Source organism: Astyanax mexicanus, chromosome 19, assembly GCF_023375975.1.
Source record: "Astyanax mexicanus isolate ESR-SI-001 chromosome 19, AstMex3_surface, whole genome shotgun sequence".
Lineage (NCBI taxonomy): Eukaryota > Metazoa > Chordata > Actinopteri > Characiformes > Acestrorhamphidae > Astyanax > Astyanax mexicanus.
Genome location: NC_064426.1, coordinates 39,670,724 through 39,692,075, shown reverse-complemented (window position 1 = coordinate 39,692,075; position 21,352 = coordinate 39,670,724). Strand labels below are relative to the sequence as shown.

At 37.8% G+C, this 21,352-nt stretch overlaps 1 protein-coding gene across 5 annotated transcripts in view; it reads left to right on the top strand.

Annotated features, from left to right (window-relative positions):
• Nucleotides 1-5,091: 5,091 nt before the first annotated feature.
• nfixb (nuclear factor I/Xb) overlaps nucleotides 5,092-21,352 on the top strand; it is a 230,914-nt gene continuing 214,653 nt past the window's right edge. For all 5 annotated transcript variants that reach the window (XM_022665032.2, XM_022665028.2, XM_049467640.1 and 2 more), the window contains exon 1: nucleotides 5,092-5,184. In XM_022665032.2, coding sequence (XP_022520753.1) covers nucleotides 5,107-5,184 — 78 coding nt within the window. In that variant the 5' untranslated portion in view covers nucleotides 5,092-5,106. The remainder of the gene's footprint in view (nucleotides 5,185-21,352) is intronic.

Genomic DNA, 21,352 nt, shown 5'->3' with positions numbered 1-21,352 from the left:
AAAAATGCCTGGTAACTTCTCTCTCTCTCTGTCTCTCTGCTTTTTTTGATTAACCCACGTTGCCCAGAAACCTTTGAAACTTAATAAGTGAAACCAGTGGGTACACAAAATAACACAAAATAGGCCAGGCGAGAGTTTCAGGGGCCGGCAGAGAGAGCGAGTAAAGTCAGGGCTTTCAGGGGTTTTAATGTAGCGTGTTTCAGTGCTCAGATTTAGCCTGGTTTTGAATGGGCCATGGGCACAGTGTGGGCACGGAGTGGGCATTAGAGTACTAAAAGAAAAGTAGGAATTTGTCAGACCTTTTCAGATTTTTTGTTACAAAATTTTACAAAAGAAGACTGTGTTTTCTAGGATTTATATAGTTTAATTGTCTACCACTTAAATAAGTGGTCTTTACAATATATTAGACTGGTCCTTTTTTTTATTTATCTTTTTACCCCTGGCAGTCACGGCCGTGCATATAAAACTCTTAAATCTCCTAAATGACAACTGAAAAAATTATGAAAAATGAGGGAGAAAAAAATATAATATAACTTTTAGTAGAAGTCAAAACAAAAATATTTTTTAAAATAATTTTGGAGCATTTTCTCTGTTTGATTTGTTTATTTATGACATGACAGATTCAAATCATGCCATGTTTTTTGTCCAACAGCAATGATTTAGATATTTCTGAACATTTCACCAAAGAAATTCTCCTTTTAACAATACAATTTTCGACAGTGTCACTTGTCTGTAGGCATGGACAATTCTAGCCAGATTATTAGCCAAATAATTACCCAGATTATTGGTCACATTATTGGTCACGATTATTAGCACCCACTCTGCTGTCCACTGTTGGTAGTAATATCGTCTTTGATGCACATAATTAGACTTTATATGTATAAAAAATAACCTGCTCCCTTCTCACCAAGCATGTCTCTCAGACTGCCTTCATTGAGTTTAAAATGCAGCATAAAAGACAATGGTTTTAACAGTAAAATATAGTTCACATATTTTATTACCAAAGCATTTACATTTAATTCTAAAAACAGTATCAGAGCTCAGCTCTGTTTACATGGTAAACCGACTATGGTCTAAGCTACCGAGTTTCTGTGACTAGCTACACTAACACTAGCTGGCTGACTAAGTACTAATTGAATCACACTGGACATTTTACACAAACATCAAACATACCACATGCAAAGAACAGAACATCACCACATGATCAGTAACAGATCAATTAACTAGCTTGTTGGCTGACAGCTCGACTACTGCTACTCCTTGTAATACAGATGGTCGTTTGAGCGCAAGCTGTCAATCACCTCATTCTGTTGGTATTAGATAGGCAGTATAGAGGAGGCATATAAGGATGATCAGATCTAGTGTTGTGCAATATGACGATAAATATCGTGGGGAAGATAGAAAAGTGTCTATCATTCTACTTACCTTCTATCGTCCCTATTGTTTCGACAGTAATTTCATCAATTATTCATGCAAATATATAAAGTAAGCTACGATGAAATGTATTCTCGCGCTCACGTGGTAAACTCGGTTTATATAAGTGATAATAAAGTTTAAAAAAAGCTTCATAATGTGGTTTTGTGACATAACGCTGCTTATATATGGTATATCATGATATGTATCGTTATCGTGATATAAAATATTCCATATCGTGATATTTGATTTTTCCCATATTGCCCAGCACTAATCAGATCTACACATTATACTGCAACCAGTCAGCAGAGAAGCTAGACCTGTGGTGGCATCACTTTTGAGAGATATTGTTATTTCCATGCTTTCTAGAATCACTTAGTTTGTACTGTACAATGGTTTAAATGTGCAGAAATGTTAAAAAGTTGTAGAATTCCAGTTCAAAAGGCAATGCACACGTGAAGTCCATTAATTTCCTGAGCGGTTTTATAATAATGTGTTTGACAGCAGGCCAGTATGGCCCATGAGTGGGCAGTGCTCATAAACTACCAGCAGGAATACATTCTCTAAGAGTGTGTGTCTGTGTGTGTGATTGAATGGTATTCTGAAGACTCTTCACTCTGCAGTATCTCTCCCTCGCCCGCTGATTTCCATATTACCCGGGGTCATCTAGGCATTGAGGCGCTTCCCTCTGTTAAGGTCCCTCTCTCTGAGGCCGTGCCAGCTCAGTGCCAGCTCTGAACGCAACCGGAGTTGTGTATGTGTGTGCGCGCGTGTGTTTCGAAGGGTGGTGGGGGAGATGGGTGCACAAAGAGGTCCCGTCTAGCGCGTTTTAATTCCCTCAAATTAGGGAGCCGTGCCAAGTGCGGCTCCAGCAACAGCTATCACACCATAACTAGGCTTATAATTACCCCTCATCTGACACCGAGGGTCCCTCTCTACATCTCCCCATAGACCACATCTCTATACAGGCCTGTTGTAGGGACTCTCGTTCATTGCGTACACATGAGCGCACAGCTTTTTGTGCACAGCCCTGTAAAAGTCTGCAGTTAAGTTGTTAATACTTCTTCAGTTATTTTTAGTTATTCAAACTTTGCATACACTTAAAGGTGATGGTAGCCTTTGATGACCCCAAATTTACCTCTGCTAGATATGTAGGGCTGCAACTACTGATTATTTTGGTAGTCGACTAATCTGACGATTATTTTTCCGATTAGTTGATTAGTCAACGATTATTTCTGCCATCTCTAAAAACGATAGAAACAACAGGACATGAGATTCAAATGGTATTTAAATATTTGAATGTTGTTTAAACATGGAAAGTACTGATATTTAGTGTTTTAAATGTAATCTGCTGTGTTTTGGCACTTTTGGAAACACAAACTAAGTTGAGTGTAAACTGTGTGAGTAAGCTGTTATCTCCCATTGCGCTTCTGTGTAATGTGGTACTGTTACAAATTAACAATTAGTCGACAATGAAATTTGTAGTCGACAAATTTAAATAATCGACATTGTCGATTATAGCGACTAATCGTTGCAGCCCTATAGATCTGATGACATCAGATCCTTACACATTAACATTTTACCTTTTTATAACTTCAAGAAATTGCTGTTCACTTGTTGCTTAATTACTTTATATTCATGTACCACCTCTTTCCAGCAGCCACTGTAACTTATGTAACTGTAACATCAGTGGTAAATAAGTGGCTTCTAAAAAAAACATAGAACAAAGCTTAAGAACTTGTTTTACAATGAAAAGCCAAATGTCATAGGCATAGGGCTAATGTCTTGTCCCATGACTTTTGCCATGTCCCATTGAAGTTAAAGAGTGCCTCACTGACCTGTGGGATATGTGTGTGTCTGCTCTCTTGTATGTGGACTGAATCTGGATTATCTTTAGTCAGAGTTGCTTCTCTTTTGCCATGTGTCTAGCACCCACTCATAACTCAACCCCACTCACAAGTTAAAACCTCACAACTTATACAGGTGTAATGGTTGTTCGCCAAGCTTTTCACTGAGGTGTCACTTCATGATCAATTTTATATATGGCTATGCCTCCACTTTTGGCATGTCATTGTATATTTCACCCTTTTACAAATGCCACTGTAGATAGTACAGTGTTTTTCAATGCAATAATTACATTCACATTTCTGTAAAGCTGCTTTGTGTTCTTTGTGTTTGTCATCTGTTATTAAAAGCACTATACAAATAAATTTAATTTGATAAATAGGTATTTTCAGGCTTTTTTGCAGTGTTACTTAAAAACAAACAGTAATACTATGACAAATACTAATACTATGCACACTAAGAAAAGTAAGTACAGATTTGTACTTAAAAGGGTACAAAGCTTGTCGCTGGGGCTGTACCTTATATTGAGGTACAAAAAAGGACCTTTCAGTGAAGGTCCTTTTTTGTACCCATGGTAAAGATTATAAAAATTGGAAACATTATCATCAACTATATATGGCTCAAAAACTTCCAAAATCCAAAATTCTCTGGCTTTCAAATAAAAATGTGCAATTAAAATATATATATAGTTTATTAGTACAGTGATACAGAATACTGAATGTACCCTTTGGCTTGTTAAATGGTACAATTTTTTACTTATTGCTGTTAGAAAATACTTTGTACTTCAGAGGGAATAAATCTGACCCTGTAAAGACCAATATTGTACCTTTGAAGGTACAATTATGAAGAGTGTACCTTTGAGTACAAAAAGGTACTCATATCGTACCTGTGTTTTTTAGAGTGTGACGTTTGGCTTTAGAAATGTATTTATTAAAATAGACTTGAATAGAAATGGATTTGAATGAATTTGGAAGAAAATTAAATTCAGTTGTCGTGCAGTTTTAGCATATTGGACAGGGATCGTGTTGATGCGCTATGTTTTATTCATGCAGTTTTATTCCTGCATTATGTGCACATTTGAATCAAGTGAATTTAACACGTCATTTTTCCCTCCTGCTGTGTTTGGAAAGGTGTGGAAATTGCCTTGGAACAGAACAACAGAACAATGGCGTTCCTCTGTATGGAGGCCTTTCTCTGTTACACACACACACTCGTACACACTCAGAAACACCCTCACACATACGCATACGCATTCATATATCAGCACATCAGCAGTATTTCATTCTCCACTGCGAATGCACCCCTGAAAGTAAATATTTTGCTGTCGGCAGAAAGAACTCCCATCACGCCCAGAGTGCCAGCCGTGCGTTGGTTGGCTGTTTGGGCGCTGGTATGTCTGTAAGCCTCGACATGGCAGGCAACTTGGAGCAGCTCTGTATGGCTGCAGCTGCTTGGATGGCGCTTCTTGGCATTTTTCTGTGTCAATGTCCTCTTTCCCTCTCTCTCTGCTTCTCTCTCTCTCTCTCTCTCTCTCTCTCTCTCTCACACACACACACATTTACTCTCACTCACTCTCCCCTCTCTCACACACACACACACACACACACACACACACACACACACACACACACCCATACACACGTCTAACACACTCTCATGCATGCAAACACAGGCACACACGCACACTGCCTGCATCCTACTAGTGTACACTTTCTGATTGGTGCTCGTTGAATGATCTTCTGCTTTATTTATTAATTTTCTTCCATCCAAGGAAGAGGATTCCTGTTGTTGCCTCTGGGCTTTTTTCGCTTCTCCTTCTCTTTTTTCATTGGCGGGAAAGCGCGGGAAATGGCGGTGGACGGACAGGCTGACCCAGGGCTCAGGTGGCAGCTGTGTTACGACTTCTCTGCCAGGTCGTGGCTGATGGTATGACCACTCTGTTCCTCCCTCTCTCACTTTGTCTCTCTGTTTTCTCTCCTTCTCTTCGTTTTTTTTTTTTTTTGCTTAATCTCTTATCTCACTTTGTTGCTTCCACTTGAAAGTCCACAGGAGCATGGATGACAATATGTGTATTTATAAGTGGAGACATGCTTGTTCTGTTGTTGGAGGAGTCTGTTTGACTTGTTTGGTCACGATTATTAGTAGATTACATTACATTACATTACATTACATTTGGCAGACGCTTTTGTCCAAAGCGACTTACAATAGTCAAGTACAATGTAAAATAAGTTTAAAGGTAAAACATCTTTGGATGCTGACACAGATTTAATGTTAAGCTCATTGCCAAAGTTATGTTTTGTCACTTGGTCACATATGATGGGTAGGCCCAATATCTTTCATTCAGAAGTTATTTTACACAAGCTCTCAAAGCTTGGTATAAGTTTGCTTCGTTGTGATCAAGGAGCAGGTTATTTTTAAGGCAAATTCTTGACAAATTGTTAAATATTAACTGTCACGTGTAGCTTTTTGTAGTTTTCTGCTTAGGCCTGTTTAAACATTTATTCGGATCCTTGAGGTGCTACCAAACTCCTTAATGAATCTCAGTTGATTATCTGAGTTGGTATGTCAACCTTTACTGCAATATTGATGCGTCAAATAACCCTTTTCAGTAATATCAACATTAACATGCCTTAAAAGTATAGAGATTTGTGTCTCATGACTTTCATGACCAGTGGGATATGTGTTGGGCCTCCTACACTGAAAGTGGATGTGATTTCTTTCAGAATTGCTTGTCGTCTGATCTCACAGACAAGTCTAACCAAAGAGCGCTGAACATCATCTTCATTACTGTGGGTAGTAATATAAGCCTTCAATGCAAAAACTTCAGAAATGAAGTGTCCCATCCCTCTGGTATCCACTCATATCAGGCCTCACTGGAACTCGCTTGATACTGTAATTCACATCGCCTTCCCATGAGCGAGATGGCACCTAATAACTTAAACAGGTGTGGGCGTTCCCAATCTATCTCCTCTGCTACCACTAAACATGATCAGTTTACATACTACTATCCCATGACTTTTGGCATGCTAGTGTAATTTTAGCTGAATAATGAGTTCCTTTTGTCAGCTTTTTAATGAAAGATAAGGTTTACTTTATTTGGATGGTCCATTAGAGATGCCTCATAGATGCTCAACTAACATTCATCTTAAATTCAAGTGCATGTCTATTAAATGCAACTAAACTGTAAGGTGAATTTAAATGATTGTCTAATAAATGTAACCTTACATCAAAGTCTATTCCAAACAGTTCAGGATAATGTTTGGGTTAGATGTTGGTTTGAGGTTAGGCTTAGGTTTAGGTTTAGTGTTAGGGTTAGGGTTAGGTTCTATAGAGAATCATTTACACTCAACTTTAAGATTTAAATTGCATTTAATAGGCATTCAGTTGAATGTAAGTTGAGTATCTATGAGTCATCACTTGGATCATCCAAATAAAATGTTCCCAAAGATAATTAAGGCATTTCTTGTTAAAGTAATTACAATTTTGGGTTGTGAGGTCATAGCATGTTCCACTTTATTCACATCTCATTTAAATCCCTCAAATTCTGATTCAAAGCACAAATTTACAGATTAAAAATTTGACCTATTAGCAGATAGCAGAAGTTGAGACTTTCAATCACTTTGTCGCATAGCCACTGTGTGGTACAGGCACTTTTTGTTGCACTCTTTCTTTTCAATTAAGCCTAATTAATTAGGGGGAGAGGTACATGGGACAGCCCCTAAACCCAGTTGGCCCTCAGATGGAGGATCTGAGAACAGGCTCTGTATGCAGGGTCTTATCAGGGGAGCTGACATGCTTCAAGCCTCCAGAGGCTGCTGAACTACTGGCTATGTAGGGCAACACAGACGCAGCCGTCCCCGTGTGTGTGTGTGTGTGTGTGTGTGTGTGGAGGGGGTGTGTGCTACCCAAAATTGGACCCTTTTGGAGATTGGAGGGAGGGGGGGTTGAATTTAATTCTGTGAGATGTCAGGACAGAGTATTAAGTTGCTGAGGAGGTGAATGGCAATTAAATGTACTACTGTCCTCTGGAGGACCTTCAGGCCTGCTAATCATCCCTGTTGGAAACCTGGAATTTGTGATGAGTCATGAGAACAAATTTTACATTTAAATAAATAAAAAAAGAGCTTACTAAACATGTCTTTGTGATGTGCATGTACATCAGAGCCTATTGCGTGTGAATAATGATGTTAAACAAACTCCTATATCATTGAAAAATGCAGAGTAAGTTGCACTAATCAGAATTTAGAGCAGTACACCAATTGTTTCTATAAAGCAGGACAACCTTTTTGGTTTTTTGCAAGTTTTGCAAAGAAATAGTGAACCTTTTGCTTAAATGTTGATCATTATTGTCTCAGGAGATGTATTTATCACTCTCTCTCTTTGGTTTCATCTGGAAATCATATTGGTCACTGAGCCACACCAATGCCCCAAATGATCAGCTACTAGCTACCTGTACGATTACTGAGCTCTTTATCTTAGTAGACACATTTAAGCAGCAGGAGATTTAATCAGAATCTCTTTTTTAATTTCCATCTGATCTTGATCTTGTTGCCGTAGGTGAAACTACAGAGATATTAAGGAGATATTATGTATTATGGGTGTTTCGGTTGTACTGGAAGTAGTTGTTAAAATGTTTTTCAGACGTTCACTTGAAGTGGTTTAAGTGATCAGATTTGTATCTGTTTTTAATATGTCCTGAATGGGTTTACACTTGCTTTTTATGCGGCTAATTGAGAGACGTAGGTGATGTATTATGGAGTAAAAAGGTCTATTCACCAATGGCCACTTATTGAGGTTTGCGTCTTTGGTTCTTTAAAATTTTAGTTTTCAAGCTTATTATTATTTGCATCCATGCCCTCCTCTGGCCAGAGAAACGCACAATGATTGCTATACAAGCTTTCTAATTTACATAAATTAATTAGGTTTTTTATTTAGTTTATTCAGAGGTCTGTTACCTCTGTATCTAACCTCCCTCACTACTGTTGTTAATATTTTTCTTTATGTAAAAGTTGCATAAATTGTTATCTGGCTATCTGTGTCTCATATTACAATTAAGATGAAATTTGGGATGAAACAATTACCTGCTGTGTGAACGTAGCCCAACTCTTACTCTAATTTTGTATTGCAAACATGCATTTTTATAGCACTGGTCAAAAAAAACATTTGTTGCATGCTTATTTTAGAGAGTATAGGTTAGAACATTGATTACTGTTTTAGTGTTTTCCTGCTGTAATTCACCCAAGGTCACCCAGTTTACTTCAGCAAGGGCCCATCAGTTAGTTCAGTAGTTGGATCAGGAGTGCTGTAATTCGTGTAAAACAGGGGTGTCCAAACTTTTTTTGTTGGGGGCCAGAAGGAGAAATATATTTGAAGTCACGGGCCACAGACTCTGTAATAAAACAAATAATGAAATATACCACTTTAAATAATACATTTTCCTGATTACTTTCATTTACACACCATTTTACTTGACTTACTATCTTTATCTTTGACTGTGTTGTGTAAACTAAGATTTGTCAAATTGATGTTTCATTTCATGTTGTCTCTTAATGTTAAACTCCTTAATTACGGCAACTTTTAGACTCTTTGGCCTGTTTTTCTGCGCTAGAATTGCGCACTCTCTCCGCTTTAAGACTCTTTTGCCCCGTTTTTCTGCGCTAGAAATGCGCACCCTATCCTCTTTTAGACTCTTTGGCTCATTTTTCTGCGCTAGAAATGCGCACTTTCTCCGCTTTTAGACTCTTTGGCCCATTTCTGACACCTAGCGTTCAAACTTTGAATCTCACATTATAAAAACCTGCGGGCCAACTTTCATTCTATTTCTAAAAAAGGAAACGGGCCGCAAATGGCCCGCGGGCCGTAGTTTGGACACCCCTGGTGTAAAATCTAAAACCTGCAGGGTGGTGGTATTTAAAACCAGGATTTGAGAAATACTGGCTCAAAAGATTACAGTTAAAAGTGAATGGGTTTGGATATTGATCATCTATTAATGTGAACATTTACCTTATGGCTTCGGCTTATTTAACCACTGGTTTGCCTGATTTTCTGTAAAGAAGCTTTAACTTGGATACACTGGGTGTTGGATAGCAACTGTAAACTGGCAGTATTTCTGCTGCTCGAGTAAGAGTACACATGCTAACTTAAATCACAGTGTATTGTTTATATGTACTGTATGTAAAGATTTTTGAATGTACATTTATGTCATAGATAAACAGTTCTAAATTATGATTTACTTCGATGCCCGTGCAAGACATTTGCACTAGACTGTATTTGAGGTTGTATAAAGTGTAAACACTCCACTCAGTTTGACCTTGTTTTTCTCTTTAGCAGCGTGAGTCTGCTAACTGCCTCCTTTCTGCCTCTGCTCTCTAATCCTTCCCTGACCTCAGAGTCACACTTGCCACCTTAACACTGCCCTCACTGTTCAGAGAGGCGACTGCTACTCTTCACCTTTCCAGCTCTCTCTCTCACTCACTCTCTCTCTCTCTGTCGCTCTCTATCTCTATCTATCTATCTCCTGCCATCTATCCATCTCCCCACAGATGCCCACCACACCACTGCCTCTCTCTCTCTCTCATGCACACACGTGTGCGCTCTCTATCTCGCTCTTTCTGTGCACAGATGCCTGGCTTGGCCTGCAACAGCTGTCCCGCCATGTGCTGCTACCAAGTGTTGCCGTGGCATTAGGCAAAGGGAGGGGGCTGGCTCATGAATATTCATGTTGTCTTGGACCCGGTCGACCAAACAGAGCCTGGGACTGCCAAGGAAGCCCCTCCCCTCTTCAGGGTAGGGGGAGTAGTAGTATGGTGGTGGGTAGTGAGAGAAAGAGAGAGAGACCAGACCAGATTCGATGGCCTGATTCCACCAAACAAGACTCTCATCTTGTTGTGGAGGTGTGAAAGAGCGCAGGAAACCAAGAGGGAGAGAGAATGAGAGAGAAAAACGACAGAGTGGCAAAGCCAAGAGAAAAGACAGAATGATGGTACCATAAAGTGTCATGATTATTCCACAGAAAAGAGATATTTGGAAGATCATCAAAGCGACACAAGATGTCTGAATCAGAACCAAAGTCTTCATTCACTCAGACAGCTTTTGGACTAATTCAATTTATGCTTCTCACATTTAACTGACATAAAATGGTCCGTCAATGAGCAGGGCTTGAGGCATAGATTAGATGCTGGAAAAGTGCTCATTCACACACAAGGGAGAGGATGCAAATGCTTGGAGTAAGATGGTCCTGACTGTAGTGGAAATGATGGAAGACAAATGGAAGACAAATGAAAGATGGTGGTTCAACTGGTGGATCTCTGGTGGAAAGCAGTAGGGGTTGACAGGTGTTAGTGTGGTCTTGGGAAGGCCAGATTAACACTACACAATTCTAAACCTAATTTTCCGATAGCAAGCTGTTTGAGGAAATCGCAGTCGACATTTGCTTGCCGTTGCCTTAGTCAGTATATGAGAACTCCTGAAAGACGCAATTGGAGAACTCACACCGTGGTCATTGAGGCCTCTAAAGCCTGCAATAAAAACGTATGTCTAACCTGATCAACTGTGTAGTTTGCAAACCATACCCACTAAAAAAATCCAGATTATAAGACTGTAAGTTGTGTAGAGCACTTTGAAAGTGAAACTACTTCTCTACTGTATTTAAGTACTAAAATGCTGTATTTGTATCTGCTGGAGTATATTTTTCTCCTACTTGCACTTTAACTTCACTACATATTTTGGATGGGTTTAATTTTTTTTTTTACCTTTTACACTGATATGTTTGTGCTGCGTTTTTACTTGTTACAATTATTTAAAAATGTTAGGGATCATTCCAAACCCACATCATCTCTAAAGCCAGAGCAGAATATGCTCTGCAATATCACTGGGTTTGATGATGCTTCTCATCAATTAGGGAATCAAGTGATCAAGCTGATGCTTTCCACTGCTTTCTGTAATAACTACATTACACAGTACTTAAGTCACTTTTTTGATAGTGCACTTGTACAACAACAGACTTATTCAAGTCTGGGTCTCTAGTACTTTATACATCTCTGAATAGTGGTGGGACAATACATCAGTATTGCAGTATATATTGTATTGTTTCGATCGTATCATATGCCGTCAAATATCAGTTTTTTAGGCATAGGTGCTCTAGACTCCCCAAGATTCATCCCCAAATTTAAGAATATGTTTATGTTTAAACACTGTTTAAATACATTTCTTACCATGTATTTCCCAATTAGTAATTCCTGTGCTGGCACTGTGGCACTGCTGGTAGTATGTGTGAGGCTTCAGGGGAGAGTGGGTTCGGTTCCTTCTCAGGTCTGTGAGGATTTTGATGTTTTATCCTGTGTCCCTGCAGGGTAAGTCCGACTTCCAGAAATACATGTGAATTGTAGGTGAATTGGCCATGCTAAATAGCCCTCAGGTGCGAGTGTGTGAGTAAATGGTTGTGTGGTACCTCGCAATGGCCTTGTGCCCTGTCCAGGGGGTATTGCTGCCCTGCACCCAATGATAGCGGGTAGGCTTTGGAGCCACTGAAACCCCGACCATTAAGAAGCAGATAAGATGATGAATGGTTGGATGGACAGATCTCTTTAACAAAAAAGGTTCTTTGTCCTATCATGCTATGGACCATTTGGTAAATTTTTAAGTGGTTCTAAAGTAAAAACTATTTTTAAATGTAAGAATCTTTATTAAATCAGTATTTGGTACAGAACTTAAATATAACATAGGTTCAGGCAGAAGAAAGGTTCTTAGATTTGCCATTTCATGTGTCAATAATTACATTACTTATTTATTATACAGTCTATGGACATAACCATTATAATTTGTGCTGACCTCAATATTGCCCATTAAGAATGTTGGCTTTCTGTTTTATTTCTGTTTTTATTTATTTAATATATTTAAAATGGTAAATAATCTAATTCAATTTTCTAAATAGTCTCAATAATTACATTTGAATTGCTCTGTAAATAGGTATGCTTGCATTATTTTGCCATTAATCATTTAGCATTAAATCAGTGTCACAAAATGGTCCTAAACTGACAATAACATTGTTTATTACAGACAAATTATTGAGCAAACAAAAATAGTTATTGTGACAGACCTACTCTTTAATAGTCCATCCCCTTAAAGATACTTTAGGTAGCTAAATGTTTGGACTTGGCAATATATTAATATTTTTTTCTGTATTGAATAAATTTTATGTTGTAATAAATGATTGTGGATATCATCAGTGCTTAAAGGGTGCACTGATCAACTGCACATTATATTACAGAAAGTGTAATTAGTCCTGTGTAACTGGATGAGGTGGAGTAAATTTTCTAATACAAATCACTATATGTATAAAATGTAGAATTTGACTAATGGCTTTTATGGATCTACAGCTGCTAATGCATTTTATCTTTATATCAAAATATAATGATAAATAGTTTTTATATGTATTGTGAAAGTGTCTTTAAATATTGAAATATAATTTATTTATTATTACATATCGCCCAGCTCTAAAAGAGAGGCAGAGAGAAAGCAGATGAGGGTGCCTGCATGAACGAGAAGTGGCAAACAGCAGTAAAGGGATGAAATGGGGTGAAATTAATTGGGTTTATGATTGGGAATGAATGAATGAATGGATGGATGGACGGACGGATGGATGGATGGATGAATAGATGGGTGGATGGATAGATAGGTGGATGGATGGGTGAACAGATGATAAAAAGAGAGAGAGGTAGAGAGAGATAACAGATGAGGATGGCTGGAGTTGGAGGAGCAGTGGATCTGACAGGCCGTCCTCTGGTCTCTGGTGTGTCCTCTCTGCTCTTTCATAGAGAGCCAGAAAAGCAGATTACAGCAGGCCGACTCTCTCTCTCTTTTTCTATCTTTTTCTCTCTATCTCTCCCCCAGCTCTCTCTCTCTCTACTCTCTCACTTTCTCTCTCTCTCTACTCTCTCCAGGGGAGGACAACCCCAACTCCCCCAGATACCGCAGCCTTTAAAGCCCCAGACCCGCCTGGATCCAGCCCAGCCCCAGCACTGCCGCAGCAACATCACACACACATAATCATGAACTCACTCACACACACTCAGGGCAACCCAGCATTTCAAATACACTACTTCACACAGACATTCAATACATAATTTCATAGGTGCTTAATTTCATATGTATCAGAAGTCATAGATAGAGATGTGTTAAATTAAGCAAATGCAATTTGTGCTTTTCTAGAATGGAGAAATGCTTCTCGTAATGGTAAAACAAGCTTTAAAACTGCACTGTGCAGTTGCTGTCTGTCTGTGTAGTAGTTATGCTAATTGGGGCTGCTGTGTTTGTAAGTGTTGTATTACGCTGGCTAAGAAGAAGAGCAGAGATGGAAATTGGCCGGTGGGAGAAGTATGTCAGTGTTTTCAGATTAGCTGTACTCTGTTTGTTCGAGTTTGAGCGTCTAGGGGCAGTTTGATATGCAGATAAAGTTTTGTAAAAAGTCTTATGGCTGTTAATAACTGTTTTGGGGTGCATTCCCAAAACATTTGGAACGCTAAGTTCTTCGTCGCCTCGTACTTAAAAATATTCTTAAATATTCTAAAATACTTTTGTAACTTACATAGTAATTAAACTTATTTGTAACTTTGGAGTCTAAGAAGGCATTCGTGAAGTTTCGTCTTTTCTAAAGTTATTAAAGTTAATAAATTGCTAAGATCATTCATTATCAAAAATCACGTCACAGCTTTGCAGTACAGTCAGTTGCTTCTGCTTAAAGAAAAAAAACACACACCTGCACTTCTTCCCATTTATCTGCACCCACCCACATCAGACCTGCCATGAGCATGCTGGCCAGTGTTGAACCTCACTCACAAGATAACACCTCACAAGGTCGCCCTTATAAATAACACTTTATGATTAATTTACATACCTCTGTCCTATAACTTTTGGCTTGTCCGTTCAAATTGATGTGCATAAGGCCTTGTAATCGGCCAAGACCAGGATCAGCCAAATTTTGCTCCAAACAAGCCAATTTATTAAAATGATTTTGGCAGATCTGTGCTGCAGGAGCAGTTTGTCTGAGTGCAGCTTTTTAATTGATTTCCTTCAGGCAACTAATTTTCATATGAAGACTCCTCAAACTAATTGAAATGGTGATTCTGGTTTGAGAATTACAGTTACCATTATCTTTACTAAATAAGCAGCTTAGATCCTGATTGGTCAGCGCACTGGGTAGTAATGATTGTGACCGGTGGTGTCTGGCTAACACTGTCCATGCAAGTTCATATCCACATTAATTGCAAGAGGCCTCACAAGTCGGTGCAGTGTTATTTAGCTTCTGTGGGACATGGCAAAAGTCATGGGACGTGATACTTATTAAGTTTATGTCTCTGTCTTTCGGTCCATCTCTCTTTCTCTCTCTCTCTCTCTCTCTCTCTCTCGCTCTCTCACTCACTCTCTCTCACACACACACACATGCACACACACACACATGCACGCACACACACACACACTTAATCAGACCCTCCTTGCTGCTGGTAGATAAGCTGAGTGCTTGCAGGCCTTCCCTCTGGAGACTGCTCTCCTGCAGCAGTGCTGTGCGCGCCTCTGATAAGGTGGGCAGGGCCGCTCTCTCTGCTCCAATCCCGATGGAGCTGCGCTCCGAGCGACCAATCAGAGCTCTCCTCCGCGATGTTTAACTCACCGCCGCTCTACCTGCCGTGGCTGAGGGGCTTATGTCTTTGTCACGGCTCTCTGCTCATATATCTCTTTCTCCACGCCGCGCGCCGATTAAGCCCCGAGTTAGCTCATAGTGACTGACCATGTCAGACACGAGTAGGCCCGCTAACCCCCTCACAGAGGGCCCGGTGTATTCCAGCCCCTGTAAAGACTATTACAAGAAAACCACATCATTAAAGTTGCGGCTTAACCACGGCAAAGCCTGAACAGACGCACCGCCTTATCGGGCTGAGTTTGATTAGGCTGCGCTTCTTTCTGCGCGCGTTCAAAAGCCCACTCGTGCTGTTTGCCAAGCGAACTGTACCCTATAGTCCCGCGGGAAATGGAAATGCTGGCTATAGCCCACCTTTAACATGAAAGACACTTTGAAAAAATCAATTAGCCTAGTCCAGAGTTTCCCGCTTTAAAAGACTTAATTTTTAAGGCTTGTTTGATTTTGATTTTCTCTTCCTGAGCAGTGTTGTTTTTCCTGGCTATAGGCCAGCCTGTCTGTTGGGTAGCTAGGCCTACTACTATAAGCTTTAAATTGGAAAATTCCCACGAAATAAAAAATGCATTACATTTAAGATTTTAATTTAAGTTAATCATGCAGAATAAGTGTTTTGATAAAAACAAAGATTTGCGTTTGTTTAGCGTAGATAATCATTTAAATTGCACAGAAAATAGTGCATAGAAAGATATTAAAATTAAATCGTACAATAACTTACAAGAATATAAAATTGTTAAATCATTTGCAATAAAATCATTTGCAATAGTAATACAAGAATACATAGTAAAATAGAAAATATTAAATAAAATGATGCTGATTTCACACTTAATCAGGATGTTTTTGAACAGATATTTAAATTACATTCATGCAAGCATTTTCGTTTTCTTTTTTTTTTATCTATTTTTACTAAAAAATGCCATTAAATGAGACTGCTGAGACTGCAGTGCATTATAAAAAATGTTATCAAGCTAAATTATGAAGAAGAAAGGAAACATATGGTTTAATCTTAAATTACACACTACTCCCTAAATAGTGTTTAATCCTAGCAAAACAAAAAGTGGACTTGACTTTGTGTCTATTTTTGTATAGGGTTTCTAACGGTTTTGTTCAAAGTTAGCGCTGTTTGTTTTATAAACAACGTGTCACAACCACGTAAATAGCCAGCCGTGCCTTTTTGTTCCTAAAACTACCTTTTGACTACTTTCTAAAATTCCAGTCACTGTCTATTATTTTACAATAGAACACATTATGTATTTTAGTACATTTAGGTTTATTTCAACATTGTAACAACGTTGTTGGCATCGAATCATGTTATATTTGCTGGGACTTTGCTGCAAATAACCTTAAAGTTTAACATTCTAAATCGCATTATATATTTAATTTGAACAGTAGGCTTCATATAGTTATATATTCATATATTTATTCTAAATATATATATTATATTAAAAACATTCGTTCAATATTTAGACATTGTTTTATGTTTTATAATGGTGATTGAGCAAAGCCTTGGCCTAACACCTTCATTTAGGGATGCGTATGCAGGTTGTTTTTGTTTTGTTTTGTTTTGTTTTGTTTGTTTGTTTATTTTTTGAGGCAAAAAATATTTTGTGTCCTCAAAGAAAGTAGCCATTTTTTCCCACTGTTTTAAACTGCTTATCTGTTATCGCTATACTTTGCATGTCTGCAGAAAACTCTGCAGTTGTAGGTTAACGATTCATTTTGCAGAGTAATTAGATTTATTTGTGGTGTAGATATCAAAACTACAACAAACCGTTTCACAACAGATTCATTTAATTTTATGGACATTTTCCTAATTTTATGGAAATCTTTCCTTTCCGTTTCCCAACTGCCCTATAAATTATGGACTGTTTTTCTAGGTTCCTCAGGTCATGCAGCACGTTGTCCTCGAGTGTTTATAGGGAAGAAGGCCGTGTGCTTCGTGACTGCAGCCGCTGGCCCGGTCCGCAGCATTCCTGGCCGAGTCGTTGCTTAGCTGAGTCCCGGTTTCACGCTCCTCTTTTCAGCTCAGTGCTGTTTAGAGTAGAGCCGCTGAGCAAAACACGGGCCAGGCAGGAGCGACCAGAGCCAAGAAACTCAGCAGGCCTGTAGCACATTCTGTATGGGCTACACGAACAAGACCCGCCGTGAAAAGACTACAAGACCCTTAGTGAAACAGACCCCAGACGAAAAGAGCCACACTTAGGCTATATTTACAATATTAAAATGCGGGAATCGTGCTGTGAGGCCGGCGAGTGCTGGAAAGTCACAGAGTCCCTGAAAAAAGGCCTACACTGTCTGTTTATTTTTCAGACCCGTTTTTGTCAGTTAGCTTAGCATAAAAGTCGCTGTGTTGCTGTTTTTCTTTGCTGTTTGTTTAATTGGCTCTGAGCAAATTGGTGCAGCGCTTTGATAGCGGACGGGCCCTATAATAAAATAAAACCAGTCAACAACTTCACATTACAATCTGTAGAGTATTCTTTATTTAGCAATTGATTTATTAACATTTCTAGTATCTAGGTGAATGTGTTGAATGCGTTAAATTGTAACAACCACCACAACCCGTCTGATTGACGATATATGAGCTTTTGTTAAGAGGTCTTACAGGTATGTCCGGTAGAAACTTTAGAAAGAAAGGCGTTTAGAGAGTCTGAGCTAAGAAACAGAAGTTTAGAGGAAAAGCCAAAAAACTGTCTGCTAGAGAGAGACTTTCATGCCAGGAGTCTCTGAAACAGGCTAGGTTTTAATGTGTTCACATAAAAGACTTCAGGCCTCACCTTCACTTACATCCGCAGATTAAAGAAGTCTCAACGAATTCTAATGCTTTTAAAAAATAAAACAAATGTAGCTCTTGGCAGGGGTCAGACAAATTTTGCACTGTGCCGACAAAGATGGAATACAGTTTTAAAAACGAAAATAAAGTAAGAAATCAGAAAAGGCCAATGCATATATTAATTCAAAAAGAAAGAAAAATATTGTGTATGAATGTGCGACTCTATCCTTTAATTTTAACGTAATACTTTAACATTTTCCCGATGACAAAAGTGCTCAAACATTAAAGTAGCTCAGAGGGTGAGCAAAGCGTCGGCACTAATAAGAATGATGCAAGAGGAGTGAAATTCTGTGTATTAATATTTTAATTTACACCCACCAACTTAATAGCCTCGTGCATACACTGGCACACTACACACATCAGTAACATCGTTGAAAATGAGAAATGAGACTTTTTCAGTAACCCTTTTACATTGTCATTCAGTTAGATTAGGGTTTAACTTCAGATTTAGCTTTAAAAATACAAATATATTTTAAACCTGCATGTGTTTTTGTATTTATAAATCTTAACAATTTAAACGTGGCATTTTATTTATTTATTAATTGTGCAAATATCTTCAGTCTATTGATCATCAATCAATACAATTTGAACAACGGTATGTCCATATTCAGATCATGTGACGAAGAAACTGAAATACTTTCGTTGGAATTCAATTAAATTTTATTTACTGGAGATGTTGAGTTACAATTCGAGCTGCGAGGAGACACTAAAATGGACATTTACACACCTGGAATACATCAAATTACACACCTGCACTCAGCGATGTATTTAAAACACATAAATCACTTAGTTAACCAATTAAAATCAAAAGATGAAAAAAAAAACTTAGAAATTCGTTTTCATACCTTATTTAATCGTGTTATATACTGAGAGTTATAAAATAATTGTTTTAATATTATTTATTTTAGTATTTGTTTTTATTTTGAATAAGATTTAATTCCTAGGAATTTTAATATAAAATAAAAATGACAGTTTCTTTTTTTCATTTACACTAAAACCTACAAAAAGGGACTTTTTTCTTCTTTAGTAAAAAAAAAGTGACATTTTAGTTTGAAAGCCAGATTTGTCAAATTAATTTACAATTAGTAATAAAAAAACCCAACATCAGACATCAGGTTAGAAATGTCAATATGATCTATTATAAAAAAGAGACATGAAAAATAATTATTTATATTTTGAATTGTTGCTCTTCAAAGCCACTCATACTTTGAAATGAATTTGAAAATCAAAATACACTACAATAAAAAAAATCTGTCACACCTATCTGCAGAAATAAAGAAAGATAAAAATACAGCAGTGTAAAACACTGTTTAAAACATAAACATTGTTGATTTAGCTGTGGCAATTTTGCTGTGTGCATTCACCTCATTATTTTTTTTATTTTATTGCTGTAAAAGTCTCAGATATATTAATCAACCCAAAAAACGAATGAATGAAAAAGTAAATTAACCCAATTACATTTAATTTCCTAAGTAGAGAGCTACAGGTCCCTCACCTGCTAAAACAGCTTTTATCCCCATTACTCCCACTTTACTCTTATAAACAGAACTGCCTGTGTTAATGCTCTATTTATTATTGTTATTTACACTAAATGAATTATTAATATAAAATAAGTAAAAACAAAAAACGTAATTGATTATTAATGTCAGTGTCCTCATTAATGTCAGACATAAATATTTACAAAACAGCCTATATTAATATTTAATGGAAAGTTTTGTATTTGTCCTGTGCATATATTAGTAGGCAGAAGTGAAAAGACAAAATACGCCCAAAAATATTTTAGATTTAAGGATCTTTGTAATGCTTTTGCAATGTAGATGTGATTTTACAGCACATTTTTACCTCAACTAATTCTGACACCAAATAATAATCGTATACTTATAACTGTATTTCCTTAATATAGTAAATTATTTTCCTTTTTTTATTAATGTTTTGTTAAAGCTGATAGCGTGTCTGCTGTCCTTAAAAATGGCCACAAAATCAGTCGGTTTAATATTAAAGGGAAAAACAAATGAAGCAAGGTGAACACATTGTCCTTATTTAAATTGAGCTGTGCATCATGTTTTATTTTTAACATAACAAAATTTATAAATCAGTGACATTTCTGATTGTTTAAGATTTCACAATCAACAGTTAAGAAAAAGAAAAAATCTTCTTTTTCTTAACTGTTGATTGTGAAATCTTAAACAATCAGAAATGTCACTGAATTTGTTGAAGTCGCAAAGCTGGTGTACAGAAAGTGCCAGTCCAATTGCCTTAAATTGCCTTAACTTGAATTAAAACGTTTGAAACTTTCAGGTAGAATAAATGAGCAATTTAATGACATACATACGTTCATAAATAAACATATAATATTTCATGGTACTAAATATACAGGCTAATATGTATTAGGTTGAATACACTTACATTTAGCCTATAAATATTATTTTTTCAGAAACGACGTTTAATATAACTTTTCCTAATATAACCTGTCTCTAAAGTCCTAAAATCATATTTTGGCCTCCACATTTAATGGTCAGTTCTGATTTGGCTTGAATGAGATTAAACACAGTCCTGCAGCGGCTGGTCATTTTGCTCTGGTCAGCACCACACCCTCACGAAGCTCCAGGAACAATCCAGAAACACATACATATACAAAGATCTAGCCTAAAACAATCACAGCTGCGCGCGTCTGTTTCAGCAAAACTTTGTAATACCAAAATATAGAGCGCGCATTTTTCAGTTCACTTGGCTCAATCTGCATTCAGCGCTGTCCAAGATCAGACTTCACACTCTTCCTGCCCACAGCTCCCTGCTCTTAACGCTGACCACCTGCCATCACCCGGCCAGCCTGACTGCCCCGGTACCATGCAGGGTAGCCACGTTTATATTGTGCAACTTTAAAAAGTGGGTCACGTTGTCGCGGTGCAGCTGTAACACAAACATTAACTTTGACTTTCGACCGACAAGTAAAAACATCTGAGCGAGCACTTGCGGTAAATCTGGGCTGCTGCACCTGACTCCTCGGCCTGTCGGGTCAGCACCACAAGCAAGAAGTCCTGGAAGCTTTGGTCATTTTCTTTAGTCATTTATCTTATGCGGTGCAGCGGTATGAGCCAAACTGAAGCCTCAGACCTTTAGGGAATCTTTAGGTCAATTGGTCCAGAATACGGTCAAGACTAAATATGGAGAGGCGGCGTTTAGCTGTATATTTTGCTGTTACATGAGCCCCGACATTGGACATTTTTTAAATGAATTCAGGTTAAAAACATTTCTGATTGAGCAGATCTAATCAAATCAATCCCATTTATGTTTATCCTATATTTTCTTGCTTTTAAATGTATTGCAATATCATTTTGTCTTTTTCCCTTTTTAATAATTGTTCACGGTTTTGCTTAATTAATTTGTAAACGCCTTTGTATTTTTCCTTGTTTATGCAAAGCACTTTGAATTGCCACTGTGTTTAAAAGGTGCTCTACAAAAACTGTATAAACTTGCCTTGCATTGCTTTGCTCTGCCTATTTCTTCAGTGGGTCATGCACTTGTATAACTACGTGCACGGAGTAGGATAACTGTCCGACCTCATGAAGTCA